Here is a 22,654-nt window from a genome sequence, read left to right as displayed (position 1 = left end):
TTCAGCTTAATAACATAAATATCAGTCAAAAGTGCATGGAGCTGGAGATTAAAGATGAGTTTATTGAGTTTTGGTTTGTTGAGGACATATGAGCATATGAGTCTATATGAGCTGCTCATATTATCAAACCACATACAGATCTGCAGGACCAAAGAATCACAGCGAAATGCTTTATTTCCGCCTCACACAGTGTGAAAATGACAGCCGTGATCTCATGAGTCGCCACTAACATTTATCTTCACGGAGACGAACAGAAAACTCATTTATTGTGTTCGTGAGATGTGTCTTAGTGGAGTCTTCAGGACTTTAAAGCAGAATCAGATGTGGAGATGCAGCCTTAATGATTTCACAGATAAAAACGATTTCGAATCAGATATTAAAATCATCCGTCTCTTTCATAAAAAAGGGAAGACTCGTGTCACATATTTAAAAATTATTTGCACGTGTATATTTTTTTGCTACGCAATGAATTGGTCAGAACAGGCATTAAAGTATAAGAACAATAAAAAATAATTTACCAAAACAAAAGAGCAAAAAATAATATTAAAAACCAATTCAAATGGCCGTTAGCTTTTACATACAGCTGCCCTTTCTACAAATAAACAAACCTGTATAGATTTATTTCACATAAGGCTGTTATATTTACTTGTACATATTAACAATATTTCTCATATTAACATGAAACTCTGTATATCAATAAAATATCCCCAGCTGAGCCTCCGACAGCTTTTTTATTGGTTTCTGAAATGGAAGTGTTTGATGTATCACTCCGTGTGAAGATGGACTGCGTTCGCAATTACAAAACATTTTTTGCTGTATGATGCATGAAGTTTGAAAATCTAGTGGAGTTTTCACACACATTACTGTCATAACTATGAGATGAGTTTATGAAAGCCAAACTGACTTTAGAACTCCTTACTATGACAGTCCCAAAGACATAAAAAAAATCCAAATTAGAACATAAATAAAAAATGACATACTAATTCATATTTATAATAATTTCAACGTACTGTCTTAGTTTTGTCTTTTTATCTTATAATCATAACTTGACATAATTTCAAATTTTATCTCATAATTATGTCAATATTTTGACTTATCTCATTACAACTTAGTCATAATTTCAACTTAGTATTTCATTATATTATAATCATGATGTCATAATTTCAACTTTTTTTATCTCATAATTAACTTGTCATAATTATGACAGTCCTAATTATGAGATGAAAAGTCAAAATTAGAACATAATTCAAAATGATGACATACTAATTCATAATTACGGGACTAAAAAACTAAATTATGATCTTTTTTGCCTTTTTATCTCATTTTTTTCAATTTTTTTGTCATATTTTCGACTTTGACCTCACAATTATGACTGTTGTAATTTCAAATTACTATGTCATAATTTTGACTTTTTATCTCGTAATTTCAAATTATAATTTCAACTTAGTATGTTATAATTTTGACTTAGCTCATAATTGTATTTATCTCATAATTTGTATTTTATCTCATAATTATGACTTAGTCATAATTTCAATTTAGTATATCATAATTTCAATTTTTTTAATATAATTATGACGCTTTAATTTAAACTTCATCTCATAATTGACTTGTCATAATTATGACTTAGTCCTAATTATGAGATAAAAAGTCAAAATTACAACATACGAATTCACAATTACGAGACAAAAAATTCTGATGTTTTGACATACATCATAATTTTAGGTTAGTATGTCATAATTCCAACTTTTTATTTTATAATTATGACATTATAATTATGACATACTAATTCATAATTACCACACTAAAAAAAAATTATGATATCAGTTTTTTTTGTATGATTTTTTTATATATCTCACAATTGACTTGTCATAGTTATGACGTACTCAGTCCTAATTATGAGATAAAAAGTCCAAATTATAAGGCAAGTCAAAATTACAACATACTAATTCATAATTACGAGACAAAAAACAAAATTATAATATCAAATTTTTTTTAACTTTTATCTCATAATTGTAACTTTTTGTCAGTTTTGATGTAGCGTAATTTTGACTTTTTTTTATATTTATTTTCGACTTTTATCCCATATTTATGACTTAAATATCATTTCAAATTACTGTCATAATTTTGACTTTTTGTTTCATAATTTCAGCTTTTTATTTCATAATTATAACATCGAAATTTCAACTTTTTATCTCATAATTATGACATACTCAGTCCTAATGAGATAAAGTCAAAATTAGAACTTAAGTCAAAATTATGACATATTAATTCATAATTATGAGACTAAAAAAAAATATATATATTTTTTTGCCTTTTTATCTCATAATTTTACCTTTTTTGTCAAGGTGTCAACACAGCATCATAATTCTGACTTTTTGTCATATTTTTGACTTTTATCATAATTTCGCCTGTCATCATTTTGACTTTTTTATCTCATAATTTCACAATTTATCTCAATTATAACTTAATTTAAAATTTCAACTTAGTATGTATTTCAGATTTTGTCTTATAATTATGACTTATGTCATAATTTTTGATTTCTCATGATTATGTCATTTCATAAATATGACAAGACATTATTTCTATTTTTATCCCACAATTCACTTACAGTATCTCATAATTATGATGTCATTATTTTGACCTTTATCTCATAATTATGACTTAGTATGTCATAATTTCGATTTATCTCATAATTATCATAATTTAAACTTATGTCAATTTTGACTTGTGTCTTGTGACATCATTTTGACTCTTATCTCACAGTTCTGAATTAGTCATAATTTCTGACTTTTTATCTCATAATTGACTTTTTATGTAAAAATTTTGACTTTTCATCTCATAATTATAACTTGACTGCATAATTGGCATGATTTTGTTTTCTTATGTGGCAGAAATGGGCTTAGTGAGCGGAAGAGATTTCTTTTAAAAACATTAAGACCCCAAACTTTTGCATTGCGGTTCAGTATAGTACTGCATTCTGAACGCAGCCCATGTCTTTCACACGCTCTCATAATGAATATTCATGGAGAGAATAAACATGGATGACCAATCGAAACAAATGTATTCACAAATATTTACATGAGCTTCTTAAAAATGATACAACTGCATTATGAATAGTGAACTAGACGGATAATTGCACGGTGTGAGCTTGATTTCCGTTTTTCCCTTTCCGTTTCCAAACAATGTGATTTGTGTGGAATAAGAGCTGTGCTTCGGTTGAACGTTTGAGAATTGCCACTGAAACATTATTAAAATGATGAATAAAAAGAGCTTATGAGACGTGGAGGAGTAACATGAACACAGTACAACAGCGGACGGGTGTTTGTCTGCTTCTTCGTATCAAAATCAAAGCGAGTAGAAAAATGCTACCACATGTATTGACCAGATTCACTTTCATGTGGTAAAAAAGACTGAACATAGCTGCAAAGTTTTAAAAACATCATCGAAATGCTTTCTGCCATTCTGACAGATAAAAACAAGGTATCCGGATGCAGAGATAATGGTTATTGTCGACGTCCGTCTGTCCACGCTGGTTTTGAAATCTGTAGTCTGTACAGGTAGAGGAAGTGACGGTAAGTGCATCTGTGTTTGTCAAGTATCGAGGAGCTGCTAGTCGAGGGTTCGACGTCTCAGTTATTCTCAAAGAGAGACAGCAGGTCGTCGTTGCTGCTGCTGGGAAGGTCCGGAGGATCCAGGTACGACAGAAGATCATCTGGATTCATCAGGTCTGGCAGCAGCTGCAGGAGAAAAAACAAGCAAAACAATTACAACAGTTTCTCTCAGATTACAAACATACCAAACACTTATCAATCTTTCTAATGTACATTTGTCTAGAGTCAGTCTGAACTCACATCTAAGGAGGCCTCGCGTATGTCCGCGCTGCTTTGACCGCCACACTGACCCTCCAGGTTGGCTGAGGGGTTAAAGGTCATTTCTGGGTGCATGTGGCTGCCGGGGGCGGAGCTCTGCTGGCTGGGCGGCGGCCTGCAGGGGTGGGGCGGGCCGCTGTGATGTAACGGCTGCATACTGTGCTGCAGGGGATTGTGGGATTGATCTGTGTTGAGTGGGTGAGGCATCTGTGACGCAAAACAGAAAATACACATAAATGACATTAAAGATGCTGAACATATATAAATTAAGAAAATACATTAAGAAAAAGAAATCAAGAAAACAAAAGCAATAAAAGAAAAAACAAGTATGATGTATAAATGTACTGTAAGTATAGTATTTAAAAAAAGTTTTCTGTTTAAATGTTAAAAAAATTGTTTAAAAGTTAAAAGTATGACATTTCTAAATTAAAGATGTACAAAGTATCAGGAACAGCTGATATCAATAATTTTTAATGATCATATTTATTTTTAATTTTTAAAATATTTATTATTCATATTTTTTAATACTTAATATTTTATTTAATATTTTTAATATTTAAATTTTAAATAATCATATAATTATCACATCAGTTGTTTTTCTAATTTAAACAACTTCTCTCAAGTTAAACACACACCTAACAGTTAATAATATTTTTTTTGCTAAATAATAATATATAACATATATTATAGTAATATGTACAAAATAACTAATGAAGTAAATTAAATTAAAAAAAAAAACTAATTAAAAAAAATATATGATTGTTTGTTATTATTCATAAGGTAAAATAAACAAATATCAAGAATCATAAAAATCATAAAAGTGATTAAAATCAATTTAAAAAGACAAAAAGTATGATTAAAAGCTACAGCAAAAGTGTGATTGTTTAAAATAAATAATTGAAAGGAAATAAAAAAGAAAAAAAATAACATACTGTACAATATAATTTATACAAATCCATGTACATTTAAAATATACACAAACTGACACATTTCTATATGTATGAAATATAACTACAAACAAATAACTAAATAAATAGTTATTATTGTTATTTAAAAAGCAAAATACACTTAAAGAAATCATAAAAACAATTAAAATTTAAAAAGCCATTAAAAAATAGCATTATTATTATGTTATATAAAAAAATTAAAATAAAAAAACTGTGTATTTAAATATTAATATAAGAACTGAACATAATTTCTATGTCACAGCATCATGTGATAAAAAAAAATCCATGTAAAAATGTCAAAACTACTAAAACCCAATTTGTGATGCTGGACCACAAGTAGCATTTGCAGCAATAGTCAAAATGATCGATTTTTCTTTTATGCCAAAAATCGTGAGGATATTAAGTAAACATCATGTTCCATGAAGATATCTTGTAAATTTCCTACCATAAATATATCAAAATGTAATTTTTGATTAGTAATATGCATTGCTAAGAACTTCATTTGCACAACTTTAAAGGTGATTTTCTCAATATTTTGTTTTTGTGCACCCTCAGATTCCAGATTTTTTTAAAATAGTTGTATGTCAGCCAAATATTGTCCTATCATAACAAACCATACATCAATGGAAAGCTTATTTGTTTATTTTTTATTTACTGTATAAATCTCAATTTCAAAAAATTGAACCTTATGACTGGTTTTGTGGTCCAGGGTCACATTTATTGAGTTGACTGCATCAGTAGTTTCTGTGTGTGTGAGCGCCACCTGCTGTGTGTCTGTATGTACTGATGGCTGTGTGTTGTGTGCTGTGGTTCAGAGACTCACGGTGTCCTGTAACGGATGTGTCAGGGTCTCAGAGGTCGAAAGGTCAGCGGGGGGGTGAGACAGGTGCGGCCCCTGAACGAACTCACTCACTGATGATGCTGATGCAGCGTTGCCATGGGGATAGTCACCAAACTTACTGTGGCCTTGGAAACTGTGGCCTGGGAAACAGAGGTTGCGTCAGAACGTGCACATTTATATTTACATACAGTGTACTGAGTGATCTGAGGTGGGTGTTTTTGGGTAATAGACCATACCTGGACTGTTGTACTGGTTAGTGCTGTTGTTCTGCTGCTGTGGGTTCTGATTGGGATACGGAGACACTCCCGGGCCGAGCTGAGCGATCATGTCCATGACGTTGGGCAGCACCATCTGACTGGGACTTGTGGTTTTAAAGCGCTTGGACATCAACCCGTCCGGATCTTCCTTTATGTGCGGCTCAGATTTGATCCGCACCGGCCTCCAGCTGCACGACGGGTCTATCGTGACCTCCTCAAACTCTGAGCTGCAATGACAGGAAGTGAATCTTTGATTGGTCTGGTGCAAAACACCTCGTTTCTGATGGACAAATGTAGCATAAACTTACTTTTGGAGAGCGTTCAAGATCCCCCACATGTACTGATCCACCTCCAGACCTTCTAACAGAGCCGCTTTACTGAAGAAGAAAAACGGAAGATCAGTTCTGCATCATTTAACCATCTTAGACGTGATCTGAGAAGTGACTAAAGGATCTTACTTGCACACCGGACATCTCCATGTGCCCCGCTCACAGTTCAGCTCTAGATATGACTCCAGGTCAAAGCACTGCAAGAACATTAACACAACATTTTGACAACATTATCACACTTACACTACCAGTCAATATTTTTATTGTTTGTTTGTTTTTTTTAAGAATTTAGTTTGATCCAAAATACAGCAAAAGCAGCAATATTGTGAAATATTTTTGCCATTTAAAATAACTGTTTTCTATTTGAATATATTTTAAAATTTAATTTATTTCTGTAATCAAAGCTGAATTTTCAGCATCTTTACTCCAGTCTTCAGTGTCACATGATCCTTCAGAAATCCTTTTTTGAATTAAAAAGCTTTTGTAACATTATACACTATACTATTCAAAAGCTTGGAGTCCGTATAATTTATTTTTTGGGAAAGAAATGATAGAAATCAATACTTTTATTTAGCAAGGATGGTTTAAATTGATTAAAAGTGATGAGAAAGACATTTATAATGCTGTGCATTTATAATACAAATATTTCTATTTCTGAACTTTCTATTAATCAAAGAAACTTAAAAAAAATTGTTTTCAACATAATCATAATAATAATAGTTTTTTGAACATCAAATCAGAATATTAGAATGATTTCTGAAGGATCATGTGACTGGGGTAATGATGCTAAAATCAACTTTGAAATCACAGGAATAAATTACATTTTAAAATATATTAAAATAGAAAATTGTTATTTTAAATAGTAAAAATATTTAAAAATTTTACTGTTTTTGCTGTACTTTGGATCAAATAAATGCAGGCTTGGTGAGCAGAAGATAATTCTTTAAGAAACATTAAAAATCTTACTGTTTAAAAACTTTTGACTGGTAGTGTATATGTATATTTAGACATTAGACAAATGACAAATGATGATCGCATTCTCTATTAAATACTTTATTACTTCACAATTAATACTTTTAATCAGAAAATATGGAATTAATTGATCAAAAGTGGAAGTAAAGACATTTCTATTTAAAAAAAAGTGCTGTTCTTTTAAGCTTTCTATTCATCTGTGAATTCATCTTTTAAAATTGCTAATAATCAGAAATGTTCTGAAGGATCATGTGACACTAAAGGCTGGAGTAATGACGCTGAAAATTCAGCTTAGACTACAGGAATTAATTACATTTTAACATATATTCACACAGAAAACAGCTGTTTTAAAATTGTAATAATATTTCACAATATTGCTGATTTTACTGTATTTTTAATCAAATAAATGCAGCCTTGGTGATCCTTAAAATTCTGCTGTGTATTTTAAAATATAATATTTATACTGTGTGGAAAAAAATGTGACTGTTAAAAATTTTAAAGATGATTAATTTTTGCAAAATTAAATACAAGCCTTTTTGAAAAATCAAATAATTGCCATTATATTTTATACTTTACTAAAGGCAATGCAATTTTTTTGTTTGTTTGTTTGTTTTTATATAATCTTTAAATTCCAGACTGCATTATGTATCTTTTTCTACCCTCTTTTAGATTCATTTTAAATGTATAAACCTAAACATTTGAAATGCAATTCAAATTTATTTGTAGTTTATGTTTTCACTATAAATACTCCCAACCAGACTTGTTACATTTTGACAGCTTTTGTAAAATCATTTTTCATGGCTCATGCACTTGATATCCAAGCAAGCATTTAAGCCGTTTAAAATATTTCCCGACCTGCACGTGTTTGCAGTCATGGCCTCTCGCCGGCAGCTGAATGCGCCTGAACGTAATTGGACAATTTAGTGAGATTCTGATGGCCGTTTGCTCCACTCCATCATCACCGTTCAGACCGGCACCGGCGACAGACACGGCCACACTGCTGAAGCTCCTCTTCACTGAAGACACAGACAGAACGAAGACTGATAAATACAAGACTAATCATTGAGACTGACCAATATGAAGACAGACAGACTGAAGCGGTACCTTTAGTGATGCAGTGTTCGGCGGTGAGGAGTCTCTTCCTCAGTAAGCCCTGCAGAACCGATCGGACCGACGGCCGGTGAACCAGCTGAAGCACAAACAGGTGCGACTGCAGAGAAAAAACACAGTGCAAATGTTCATGCACCATCCACATGATGAGCACAACAGGACATGTGTGTACGTGTGTGTGTGTGTAAACCTACACAGCAGCAGGCCGTCACTGTGATCTGGATGGTGTTTCGCCCCGGCTGACACACGTGCTTCAGGTGCAGGGGTTTGTGGGAAGTCTTGGTGTCGCCCCGTTCGATGGTGAGCGGTGTGGCGTTGACGCTGACCTGCACAGACGCCGGCCAGTTTGTGTACATCTGTCTGTCTTCATGATGATAACACTTGAACTGAAGCTCCAGATCAGACCTGAGATACACACAAACATAAGCGTATGTGAACAGGAAGTCTTTGGGTGGCTGTTTGTATGTTTATATGTGTGTGCGTATGTGTTTGAGGGAGAAGAGTGCTGATAAAATAAAAACCTCATGATCCGATTTTCAAGACTTAGTAAAGACTTATGTGCAAGAGTGAATATGCATTTTATTTTATTTGATTTTGTTTTGTATGCATTTAGCATTTTATACATAGTCTCTTAATGTCCAGGAAGCTGATTTCTATTTACCTTTCCTTAAAATATTTAAAAAATGTAAATTATAAAAAAAGGTTCTAATTCCAAAATTATAAATATACTGTAATAATAAAATAAAAATGATATAAAATATATTCATATATATTTAATAATAATGTAATATAATAAAATGTATAATAATGTATATTAAAAATATAATATACTAAATTATTATTCATTTATTTTTATAATAAAATAAATAAACATGTTTAATAAATTAAAACAGTGGTGCATAGTCTAATATTACAGAAACTTCATAATTGCATCAATCACCTTATAATTTAATTAGACTTCATTATAATTTATTATTAATTTTGTTATTGTAATAAAATAATAAAAACATTTTAAATAAATGAAAATAGCAGTGTATAGTAAGGTTACTTTTTTATTGTATCAATTATTTTAGCATCATTTTATTATCATTTATTACAATAAATTATTCAAAATGTTGTTAATAAATAATAAAATAATAAAAACATTTATAATAAATTAAAACAGTGGTGTATAGTCCAGTATTACCATTACTTTTTTATTGTATAAATTATTTTAGCATAATTTTATTAGAATATATTAAAATAAATAAATAAATTATACATATTAAAATTATTATTAATGTTAATATTATAATAAAACAACAAAGAAAATTATAGCAAATTTAAACAGTGATGTGTAACCCATCAATCATTTTATCATTTTATTAAATTTTATTGTAATAGATTACTTTTTTTTTATTATAAATTATAATAAATTAAATTATTTAAAAAATATAATTAATTAAAACAGCTGTGTGAAGTCCAGTATTATGGTTACTTTATAATAACTTTATTAGAATTAAAAAAAAATATATTTTTCATCATGGTATCTATTTAAAAATCACAATGGTGATATTGTCTGACCTCCACATGAGCGTCTGGTGGACGGCGGGCCGTAGGTGGAAGACGTGATTACTAACGGCCAGGTTGTGTTCCAGTCTGAACGGCTCCAGAACCACACCGTCCCGAACCGGGAATGTCAGCCGGAGCTCCTCGTTAGAGTTACCTAGAAAACACGATAGAAATTAAGCCCATTTAATGATTCGATATTCCAATAATTTTGCTTCTCAAGGACATGTATCTTGATTTGAAAATGTTAGATATTTATACTGGAAAAGAAAACATGAATGTACATTAATGGGCAGAAGAGGCTCATACCTGGAGGAGGCGGCAGTGCATTAATGTTGGGTTTGATATCAGGAGGAAACGGGGGCTTCATGTCCTGGTTTGGTGACAGACACAGTGGCATATTACTTCCTGGGGTCACGGGGGGCGTGGGGTCACCCGGTAACGGAGAGTGAGGGTAACTGCCCATCGGCCGCGGAGGCTACAAACACAAAGACACAACAGGTTAAACATCCGAAACCGGGAATAAATAAACTGCCGACAGAACATCAAACTAACGTACCCCATTGTAATGAAAGTTTCCTGTGTTGAAGTTATTGCTGGGTTCCTGTAGCAAAGGCAGGGAGAAAGACACCTTCAATGAGCTTGTCATTGGAATTTGGCTACATAATATGAAAATACATTTTAATAAAACATATAAATATAATATATTATTATATCATATTTATATAATTAATTTTAAATAAATATGATCAAATTCATAATAATGTTTATATATTTATATGATAAAATATAACAAAATATATTATAATAAATGATTATTAATTACATTATTATAATAAAATGTTATTATAAATTACATTAAAGTCCAGTATTACGGATGGTGGTGATTTAAAATCTCAAGAATTGCACCTCTAATAAAACATAATTTGTAACAAAATATTTTATTTGTAAGATAACAGTATGATGTTAGTGTAGGACCTTGTAGAACTGTCCCATGGCGCCGGTTTGGTACTGTCCGGGCGTCCCGGGCTGGGTTGGCATCCTCTGAGCGGGGTAATGTGGTGAGGAGACGCCTCTGTTGGTGGCAGGGTTCGGATACTGACCCTGCTGAGAGGAAAATTGCCCGTTTGGTCCATACTGCTGCCCATAGCTTCCCTGGAGAAAAACAAACATCTTCATTGAAATCTCAAACACATCTAAGATAAAAACAGAGATTCTGGTTTACGGGGAACTGGTGCATCACCACTAAACATAAAAACACCACTCACATCTCACATGAAACTATCCTCACTATCAAATGTGACCCTACACCACAAAACCAGTCATAAGTAGCACAGGTCTATTTGTAGCAATAGACAAAAATACATTCAAATACTGTCAAAATGATCTGTTTTTTGGTACATTTCCTACCATAAATATATCAAAACTAGTAATATGCATTGCTAAGAACTTAATTTGGACAACTTTAAAGGTGATTTTCTCAATATTTTAATTTTTTTGTACCCTCAGATTCAGTTGTATCTCGACCAAATATTGTTCTATCATAACAAACCGTACATTTAATGGAAAGCTTATTTATTCAGATTTCAGATGATGTATAAATCTTAATTTCACAAAAATGGACCCTTATGACTGATTTTGTGGTCCAGGGTCACATACGATTATTATTTGGAACTGTATATATATTACTAATAGATAAAACATGCATGAATGATGATCTTACAACTAATAAAAATAACAAAAAACACATTTTTGTGATTTTATATAGCCTTATGTAACTTAAATTATGTCCTATAATAGTTACAGAGGCCTATATTTGTGATATTGCTGGGGTTAAATTTTATTTTAACATACTTTAAAATAGAATTTATTCCTGTGATGAAAAGCTGAATTTTTATCAGCTGTTTCTCCAGTCTTAAGTGTCACATGATCCTTCAGAAATCATTCTAATATGCGGATTTATTATTAGAATGATCAATGTTGGATAATATCAACAGTTGTGCTGCCAAATATTTTTTGGAACCTGTGATTTTTTTTTTTTTTTTTTTTTTTTTTCAGGATTCTTTCATGAATAACAAGTTTAAAAAGTACAGTGTTTATTCAAAATATAAATATTTTATAACAATGTAAATTATTTATTATTAACTTTTGATAAACTTTTAATTATTAACTTAATACATCCTTGGTGAATAAAAGTATTAATTTCTTTAAAAAAAAAAAAAAAAAAAAAAAAAAAAAGAAACAATAAAAATGTACTGACCCCAAACTTTTGAACGGTAGTGTATATATATGTGTGCGTGTGTGTTAAAATAATATAAGTTCTTAAATAATTTGGCAAAATGTCAATATATTAAAGCAAAATACACTACACTATTTTTGATATTATATGCATTTAATAATATGCTTATAATTTGCATATTTTCAAAGTTTATATGAGCAAAATCAGGGTGCAAATAATCCATGTGTATTTTAAATATTGCAAAGTGTAGAGAAAAGTAAAATTAACGCTGTATTTGACCAGTGTTAGGTAAGTTATTTTAAAAAAGCAACTAATTTCTAGCTACAAATTACATCTTAAGCAATATCATTAGAATACTGTACTAATTACTTTCTAAAAAGTATAGCATTACTTTTTACAAACTACTTTTGTAAATCCCATATCAACCTCAAACCATTTGAACAATAGAAGAACAGACAAGAACTGCTCTTTTAATTCTTTCAAATAGATAAAAATTGCATAAATTATTCTCGAACTGACCAAAAAAACACACATTTTACCATTAGATGTTAATGTTTATGTTAAATCCTCTATTGTTTTATATAGCATTGTTCTTTAGTTTAAACAGTATTTTTTGCAATTACATCAAAAGCTACTAATTAAATTAGTTTTACCTTTTTCAAGGTAACTTTATAATCAACACTGTATTTGACATCTAGGATGGTGTTTCCTCACCTCTCCAGGATACGGCCTCTTCACCCCCTGCACTGGCCGTGGCCCGTAGCCCTGCTGGGGCGTCCTCGGACCCCCGTACGGCCCCATCTGCCCCCGCGGCTGCCCCATGTTCATGGCCCCAGGGTGGGCGGGGGGCCCTCGGGGGCCGGGCTGATTCACAAACGGAGTGCTGTAAGCCTGGTTTGGTCCCATTTGAAAGGAGGAACACATCTAGAACACAAACAAAACGCTTTGTTCTAACTCATCTTTTCAATTAGAAATAATTATCCAATTAGTGTCACGATTAGAGGCGCTCGCTTACCGGCCCGTATTGGTTCATGTCCTTGTGTTGTGTCTCCTGTAGAGCGGCGACCGTCGCTGTGGCCGTAGCGGTCGCAGTAGCAGCGGCAGCAGCCACGGCAGCGGCGGCGGCGGCGGCGGCCGGTTGGCTGAAGTCAGAAGGAGGGCGTGTCTGTGGAGGCAGGCCCATCCCACCTGCATGATTAGGACCGCCCCCATAACTGCAAAGACAGTAAGAGTTTGGATTCACAAAATGAGCTTTCAAGCAACAACATGCTAGTAACAAGCTAATCATGCTAGATATTTGCTAATTATGCAATCATGTTAACAACATTCTAGTAACATGCTAATCATGTTAGCAACATGCTAGTAACAAGCTAATCATGCTAGATATTTGCTAATTATGCAATCATGTTAACAACATTCTAGTAACATGCTAATCATGTTAGCAACATGCTAGTAAGTGGCTAATCATGCTAGAAACAGGCTAGCAACATGCTAGTAACTTGTTAATCATGTGAGAAACATGATAACAACATGCTAGTAATGTGTATCATGCTAGCAACATGCTAATCATGTTAGAATCATGCTAGCAACATGCCAGTAACATGCTAATCATGCTAGAAACATGATAATCATGCTAGCAACATACTAGTACCTTGCTAATCATGTTAAAAACATGCTAGTAACATGCTAATCATGTTAGAATCACGCTAACAACATGCCAGTAACATGATAATTATGCTAGAAACATGATAATCATACTAGCAACATGCTAGTACCTTGCTAATAATGTTAAAACCATGCTAGTAACTTGCTAATCATGTTATAAACATGCTATTAACTTGCTACTCATGGTAGCAAAATGCTAGGAACATGCTAAATCATGCTAATTCATGTCAAATCATGCTAGCCACATGGTAATTCTTGCTAAATCATGTTAGCAACATGGTTAAAAATATGCTAAATCATGCTAGCAGCATAGTTAAACCATCTTAAATCATGGTAGCAACATGCTGATTCAGGGTAGAAACATGCATGTGTTCCCACTCTGTCCCAAACTTCAGTTTCAACAATTAAATTCAAACTTTCAGCTTTTCAAAGTTATTTCAAACTTTCAGACAAGGCTTTCTCAAGCCAACATTAAAGTTTGTCTATGAACTTTACTCTAGTTGAAATGATGTTTTTTTTTTTTTTTTATTGTTTTTAAGACAAAACTTCAGGGTGTGCTTGCTTATTATAATTATCACATGATTTACAGGGACCACAAATAACTTGCTCACCAATGGATCCTCTGCAGTGAATGGGTGCCGTCAGAATGAGAGTCCAAACAGCTGATAAAAACATCACAACAATCCAAAAGTAATCTTGAGAAGACACTTCCTCCAGTGAAAAAGTCCATCAAAATCCAGCCACATATTTGTTTAGAGCTGTTTTGGATTGTAAACTGTGTTTAATCTGTGCAGATTTCTCTCCTGATTCAGACCAGATCACTTTTTCACTGGAGGAAGTGTTATTATGGATCATGGACTCAGACTTTATTTAAAAACATCTTAATGATGGATTTGTTTCAGCTTTTGTCTTCTCAAGAAGTTAACTGATGGACTGGAGTGAAGTAGATTACTTGTGGATTATTGTGATGTTTTTATAAGATGTTTGGACATTCTGACGGCACCCATTCACTGCAGAGGATCCATTGGTAAGCAAGTGACGCAATGCTACATTTCTCCAAATCTGATGAAGAAACAAACTGACCTGCTCCCGAATCCTCCTCCTCCTCCGGGGTAACTGGATCTCCCGTACATCCCCGGCTGCATGTAGGCCTGGTTTGGATTGGCCTTGGAGGAAAACTGCTGCTGTCCAGCAAATTGTCCCGGGTTCATACCTCCATTACCTCCCGTCATAGGGTTCATATGGTTGTTTGGGTTCACCATTGCGTTTCCCAACACCTAAGCACACACAAACACACACATTTATGCAAAGCACTCAAACTGCAGCATGTGCTCTGAATGGTGTTAAATACACTCTCACCTGACTCTGTGACGTATTGGTCACACCCCATACGGTGGTCACCACGGAAACAGAACCAGGAGGCTGACTGGTGTTTTGTTGCCAGGAGACAGAGTCATATTGAAATGATGCATCACTATGGAGATTAAAAAAAGGATGTAAACAGTTAACATGTGCAACAGTGTGTCAGTGAGAGTGTGTGTGTGTGTAGGAGAAACTGACCCATGTGAAAGCACTGGTTTCATGTTGTTGATGTTGGCCTGCATTGGGTTCTTGCCCACAGATGGATCAGTTTGTCTGCTTTTCTGATGACGCAGCAACAGAAGTCGACCCAGATCCTCACACCACGAGGACAGCAACGCTGCACAAACACAAACACACATTAAATGGGTCATATTTGATATATGGGTCATATTATTTGACCTTTTTCACAATCTTTTTTTTTTCACTCAAAAACACTTAGATTAAATGGTAATTAAATTACCACTTGTAAAAATTTGTAAAACAATTATACCATGTTATTTTAGTATTTTTTTTATTTTATTAATTTTGTAATTTTATACTTCATACTTTATTTTTTGTCATTTTTAATAGTTTGTGTATAGATTTTATTCATTTTTATTTTCTGTTTTAATTTCAGTTATTTTAGTAACTAAAGCCAAATGAGAAATGTTGCCTTGCCAACTAGTCGAAATGCAACAAGTTTAAGTGTTTTTTATATTTTTATATATTTTTATTTTAGTTTATTTTAGATAATTTTTATTTTATTTAAAGTAACGTTTATGGTTTTAGTTTTAGTTGACAATAACGCTGCAGCAAGATCTGAAGCATTTAACCATATAAACTGTATTTCAAACAAACAATAAAAAGTATATTTTATTTATTAAGTTAACTTACTGATACGCTATTTTCTTCTTAGACTAAATCTGTCGACACTAACTCGTCCTAGAGCTTTAACTCTACAAACTCCAAACTCAGCCCAGATCTTCAGACTGATCTGACCGAGTGTGCTGTATCTTTTCTAACTGATTGGACTTACCATTTTCCTAAAAATGACGATTAAAATTGGGAAAAATCCCACAGACTTACATTGAAGGAATGTTCAAATGAGCAACACTTTTCAAATTCCAACTGTCAAAACTCCCAGAATCCTTTGAGACTCAATCAAACTTCCCTTCTATGTACTGTATTTATAATCCATTTAAACTCATTCAAACTCTATCTATGCCTAGCAACCAGAATCATGCTAGTAACTTGCTAATCATGCTAATAACATGCTAACGACATGCTAATTATGCTACAATCATGCTACCAACATACTACTAACTTGTTAATTATGCTAGAAACATGCTAGCAACTTGCTAATCATGCTAGTAACTTGCTAGTCATGCTAACAACATGCTAGTAGCTTGTTAATTGTTAGCACCATGATAGTAAAATTCTAGTAACTTGTTAATCATGCTAACAGCATGCTAATAACTTGCTAGTCATGCTAGAAACATGCTACCAACATGCTAGTAACTTGCTAATCGTGCTAATAACATGTTAACGACATGCTAATCATGCTACAATCATGCTAGCAGCATGCTACTAACTTGCTAATCTTGCTAGAAACATGCTAACAACTTGCTAATCATGCTAACAACATACTACTAACTTGTTAATCTTACTAGAAACATGCTAGCAACTTGCTAATCATGCTATTAACTTGTTAATCATGCTAACATGCTAGTAGCTTGTTAATTATGTTAGCACCATGCTAGTAAAATGGTAGTAACTTGTTAATCATGCTAACAACATGCTAGTAGCTTGTTAATTATGTTAGCACCATGCTAGTAAAATGGTAGTAACTTGCTAATCATGCTAACGACATGCTAGTAACTTGCTAGTCATGCTAGAAACATGTTAGCAACATGCTAGTAACTTGCTAATCGTGCTAACAACATGCTAATGACATGCTAATCATTTTAGAAACATGTTAGCAACTTGCTATTCATGCTAGTAACTTGCTAATCATGCTAACAACATACTACTAACTTGCTAATCTTGCTAGAAACATGCTAGCAACTTGCTAATCATGCTAGAAACATGCTAGCAACTTGCTAATCATGCTAGTAACTTGCTAATCATGCTAACAACATGCTACTAACTTGCTAATCTTGCTAGAAACATGCTAGCAACTTGCTAATCATGCTAGAAACATGCTAGCAACTTGCTAATCATGCTAGTAACTTGCTAATCATGCTAACAACATGATAGTAGCTTGTTAATTATGTTAGCACCATGCTAGTAAAACACTAGTAACTTGCTAATCATGCTAACAACATGCTAGTAACATGCTAGTAACTTGCTAATCATGCTAGAAACATGCTAGCAACTTGCTAATCATGCTAGTAACTTGTTAATCATGCTAACAACATGCTAGTAACTTGTTAATTATGTTAGCACCATGCTAGTAAAATGCTAGTAACTTGCTAATAATTCTATAAGCATGCTAACAACATGCTAGTACCTTGCTAATCATTATAACATCATGCTAGTCACATGTTAATTATGTTAATAACATGCTAACAACATTCTATCTGTCTATCTCTGACAGACTGTATTGCCTTCAAAACATCCAAACGTTAACCTTTTAAAACTGCTTTAGAATTCAAACTATTTCATACTGAAAACCATCAAACTTAAAACTTTTTAAAACTTCATAAACTTTTCAAACTCTTTAAAACTTTCTGTTCCGGCTTTCTCAAGCCAACTTAAAGTTTGTCTTGACAAACTTTTTTATCTAGTTCAATGTTAAAGTATTAAAGTAAACATTAATATCTCATGAAGGGTGAAGAACTAATTACACACTCTCATAGTGCAGTTACTGTCCGTTAACACTGAATTTTACTATAAATATTTGGCACAGCTTTACAAGCGGATACAACAAACACTTTTGATTGTGAAATAACCATTGGATCTGAAATAGTTTGTCAGGTTAGTGGCTTCATATCTTCAAAACAGCTGCTTAACTGCAAGTAAAATCGCTTAGTTTTCACAATTACATCAGATTTGCCAGAAGATTAAATAATGGTGAAGTGTATGATTTTCCTAAGTGAAACTGCAAAAAAAAAAACTGCTTTCAAACATTCAATTCATCTACCATTGGTCAGACAAACAGGTAGCCCCGCCCCCTAATGAATGCCATTGGTTGAGCCAATGTTGTTAAATGCTATTGGAGATTTATCTGGTCCTAAATATTAAATAAAGCCACATTAATGATTAGTCAGTTGCTGGCTGCCTGTACAATATAAAGGGTTCAATATTAAATATTGTACTTAATATTTACTATAACTTGTTGTTGTACCAGGCAAGTGATTTCCATGCATTTATTGTAGCTGTATTATTGGTAGGATCATGTACAGTCAACCTCTGCTTTGCATCAGGGTTTAAACGAATCTGTCAGGTGTTTTGTTTGCTATAATACCATCAGACTATACTTTACTCTTCACTGATGTACTAAGAGCTCAGAAGCTGTATGATGTGTGATCTATCAGAGCTGAAACAGATACGAGCAGACAGGGACAGATCTGCAGTCTGATGAAACACACTAGAGGGCTGCTGTCAGCTTCACTCACTGATGTCTGTGTCATTTTCTATTTAGGAAAAGCCACAGTTTAACTATCAGTTTCTACCCTGAGAGACACCCGGACAAAATTACAGGCTGCGTGTAAGTGTGTGTGTGTGTGTTTGTGTGAGAGAGAGCTCACCAGAGTAAATTAGGGTTTCTCTTTAATTATATATAAGTATCAACAGTCAACAGCACGATCAAGTCATTATTAGAGGTGGTTAACGATCTGTGCTGGTAACCACAAGGTTGCAGGTTCAAGTCTTGTTAGGTTGAATGAACCACAGAGTTCAACCGAGACTAAAAACAAATTCATTTTCTCCATAGAGATTTCCAAAACAACAAAACAAACATCTGAGCTGCAGTGAAGAGGAAGATTTTCAGTGCAAAGAAAATAAGCATGAGAATTAACACGATTAGATGAATCTCAATGAAACAATTCAGAACTTTAATTCTTCTGCATCATCACTTGTTTGCAAAAGCACTGTCTTTCAGTGTTACTGTTTTTTATATTTTTAAATACATGCTAAATATTAAAAACACAGAAGCTAAATGAAATATATTTTGCAGGTTCAAGAAAATATATTTCAGATTTTACAGTAGCCTATATTAAGGCTAAATGCAAATGTGGATGGAATAGCCTATATATATATATATATATATATATATATATATATATATATATTGTAAAGTATGTTCCATGCTGATTTTGGACTTTGGAAGGGCAAAAAAACATTTTTTAATGTTTTTAAAATATATTTATATTTTTAAAATATATTTAAAAAACATACAAAAAACGCAAACAAAAAAAAAATACAATGGTAGAATATATATTAATTTTAATTTTAACATTTTTTGACCTTTTTTGTATATTTTGAAATATATTTCAAAATCTACTTAAAATATATTTTTTCCTGTATGGGGATAAAACTGCCTTGAAATCATCTCAGATCAAACTCATAAATCAAGGTATAATCAATATACTGTATTTACATTAACATTTATTTGGCTTTTATCCAGTGCAACTTATCTCATCGTATTCAACTTCATTAACTGGGAATTAAACCCATTCTATTTGTGTAAAATATTTGTGCCAAATGCACAATGTTTTAAATTAAATTATAAATGCTGTGTTGCAAATATAAATAATGTAGGACAAGGAATGCCAAAAAGTTTTACTTTTAAATAATTTAACAACACAATGTTAAATAACGGTTGATTAATGTCGACTGATGGACACCTGACATGCAGGTGAACAAATACATAACAAATTTGTATTTTTTTTATTTTTTGGGGAATCCTGCAGTAGGAAACGCATGCATATGTAAAAATGTGTAAAAATCTCTCAGAGCCACTGACTGACTGACAGCACAGATACACACAGCTTCAGTGAAAACAGAGCCGCTCTGTCTGTCTGTCAGGATGATTCTCCATAACACTCATAGAGTTACAGTAAGAAACATAAGCCTTATCTTCTACACAAGTGTTAAACTCTCTAAACACCTCCACTTTCTGCAGAAAACAGCGAGAGTGTTTTACATTCCATTAAACGAGTGACTTGTGTCGTTCATGCTTCAACTAGTTATAAACCAACAGCACAGTCTGAGCCAGACAGACACCTTTTTTATTTGATCTCACATCTAATCTGAACCACGATAATACTGCAGACACACACACACTCACAAAAGATAATGAAAACACTCAAGTCTAGAGCTGTTACGTTGTATTTTAGCTGTTTTAAGAGATCTGCTGTAAATGAAGGGTTAATGAGCGTCTCTGTCTGCCGCAGGAGCAGCTGTAAAATTCCTGCTGTCTACTGAAGTGAAAGCAATTAGGAGCGATTGATCCACAGGGAAAACCACCAGTGAGATACAGACTCCAGCACTATATCAAACACATAACTGAGGTTCTTTCAATTAAAACATCATTGAACAGTAAAAAAAAAAATTAAATATATATATATGCATATGCATATCTTATCACCTAAATCTAATCTGCTAAATGCCATCATAAAATTAAGATATTATAAACATTAGCATTATGATTCTGTGTAAAACTACTTTGAAACAATGTGTACTATGATAAAAACTGTAAAAAAATCTGTACAAAATAATAAAAAAAAATTATAGATATTTTTGAAATTATATTTTATTTTTTTCTATTTTTCTTTTTAATTTTGTAAATTTAATTTTAATATAATTTATTTATGGAATCATGTAAGAATTGTGCGTAACATTGAAAGGGTTTATTTTGTGATAATGACTGTACATTACCTGCTCCTTTCATGAAAACTTATATATTTATATTTATATTTATATATGTATATTACAAACGACAAAATAACCTATAAATAATAATTAAAATTAGCAGTTCTTTTGGGTTATGTCCAAATTTTACAATGTTTTTTTTTTTTTTTTTTCTAAAAATGCACTTTTTATTCATTACATTAGGATTAGTTTTGCATTTAGACTCGCATTATAGTTCAATTCACTTCTGTAAATCAATTTGTCCAAAATGTTTGCTTCAAAGAATTGATTCAAAACTCTTTATTTAAAAATGAAACACTCAGATATGTTCATGAAAGTCTCCGCATGACATTTCTTCTATATATTAATGACTTTCTTCTTTAAACAACCCAAAACATTCAAGATCTGTGTTAGTATACTCTTTTATTAATCCCACGGCTACTGACCGCAAAAAAAAATAAATGGACGTGAATATTGATTTGAGTTAAATGATTGTATCATGTGGGAGGAAAGAAACCAACACAGCTATCGAATATTTAACCACATTTGACCACAGAATGCCGCAGCTGACCAATCAGAATCAAGTTTTCCGATAATCTTAAAGCGTACCGTGATCTCCAGGATGGTCTCGATCGTCAGACAGGACGTGTCAGTGTCATACCACAGGATTACACGGATCGATCCCCGTACTGTCAGACGCTCAGCAGTGAACTGAAGAAGTGCACGAAAACCCCAAACACACACCCAGTCTAGACCGACATGTCAGACAGCTATAAACCTGAGTTTGTTTCTGGCACTGCTGATTCCTCTGAGGGAAGAATCGCTCTCAGACAGCACAAGAATCTCAATCAAACAAACGCCAGACAGGAATTGCTCTGACACAACAGCTTTCACTGACCGCTGCTGGAAAAACCATAGAAAAACCTGTCTCCTATGAAACACATGACCCACAAATTATCCGTTTATATATAACACAACGACAGAAAGTTCTTACTAAATATTTCAAAAACAAAGCTACATGTTTAATTATAGATGATTACAGATGCGCAATTATAATCTACATCATCTATCTAAAAGATATCATCTATATCTACACTTGAAAAGCCCATGAAAAACGCAAAATCTGTTGTCGGATACCTCATTTCTACTTTTACTTTAGCATATCATACAAATTTATTTACAAACACAATATTTATAAATTAATTATTAAATTAAATTAAATATGAAGTTTATTCATTATATATGACGTGTTGCATCAAAGGGTTATTATAGTTAGCTAAAATTAAAATAAAATAAAAAATATGTTACTTGAAAATGAAAATGTTAACCTAAACATAAATATAATATAAAAACTTTTTAAGCTAGTTGATAAGGCAACATTTTTTCTTTTAATTTAGTTAAAATAAAATTACATTAAATTAATAAATAAAATAAAAATATATTAAAAATATTTTATAAAAAAAGATTAAAAACTACATAAATATAAAACTAACTAAATGTCAAAAAAATCCAACAAAATTACTTAAACTTGCATTTTTTAATAATACTTTTTTTAAAAAATGTAGTTAAAATAAAAGTGAAAAATGTAAAAATAAGAACTTTTAAAAACTAGTATCTCAAATCTTAAGTTACTTTGGAAGATAAACAAAAATGTTACTTGAAATTAAAACAAATGTTAATTGA

At 32.4% G+C, this 22,654-nt stretch overlaps 1 protein-coding gene across 3 annotated transcripts in view; it reads right to left on the bottom strand.

Annotated features, from left to right (window-relative positions):
• Window positions 1-42: 42 nt before the first annotated feature.
• Window positions 43-22,654, bottom strand: part of LOC127174400 (zinc finger MIZ domain-containing protein 1) — a 45,746-nt gene continuing 23,134 nt past the window's right edge. For all 3 annotated transcript variants that reach the window (XM_051124822.1, XM_051124823.1, XM_051124824.1), the window contains exons 6-23: window positions 15,338-15,476; window positions 15,137-15,251; window positions 14,861-15,054; window positions 13,128-13,326; window positions 12,827-13,036; window positions 10,852-11,028; window positions 10,433-10,477; window positions 10,183-10,351; window positions 9,889-10,030; window positions 8,520-8,730; window positions 8,320-8,425; window positions 8,071-8,231; window positions 6,373-6,440; window positions 6,223-6,291; window positions 5,894-6,141; window positions 5,640-5,797; window positions 3,852-4,076; window positions 43-3,737 (exon numbers count right to left, since the gene is read on the bottom strand). In XM_051124822.1, coding sequence (XP_050980779.1) covers window positions 3,630-3,737; window positions 3,852-4,076; window positions 5,640-5,797; window positions 5,894-6,141; window positions 6,223-6,291; window positions 6,373-6,440; window positions 8,071-8,231; window positions 8,320-8,425; window positions 8,520-8,730; window positions 9,889-10,030; window positions 10,183-10,351; window positions 10,433-10,477; window positions 10,852-11,028; window positions 12,827-13,036; window positions 13,128-13,326; window positions 14,861-15,054; window positions 15,137-15,251; window positions 15,338-15,476 — 2,744 coding nt within the window. In that variant the 3' untranslated portion in view covers window positions 43-3,629. The remainder of the gene's footprint in view (window positions 3,738-3,851; window positions 4,077-5,639; window positions 5,798-5,893; window positions 6,142-6,222; window positions 6,292-6,372; window positions 6,441-8,070; window positions 8,232-8,319; window positions 8,426-8,519; window positions 8,731-9,888; window positions 10,031-10,182; window positions 10,352-10,432; window positions 10,478-10,851; window positions 11,029-12,826; window positions 13,037-13,127; window positions 13,327-14,860; window positions 15,055-15,136; window positions 15,252-15,337; window positions 15,477-22,654) is intronic.

This window comes from Labeo rohita, chromosome 12 (assembly GCF_022985175.1).
Source record: "Labeo rohita strain BAU-BD-2019 chromosome 12, IGBB_LRoh.1.0, whole genome shotgun sequence".
Classification (NCBI taxonomy): domain Eukaryota; kingdom Metazoa; phylum Chordata; class Actinopteri; order Cypriniformes; family Cyprinidae; genus Labeo; species Labeo rohita.
Note: the sequence above shows the minus strand (reverse complement) of the source record. Positions and strands in the feature narration are given on the sequence as shown.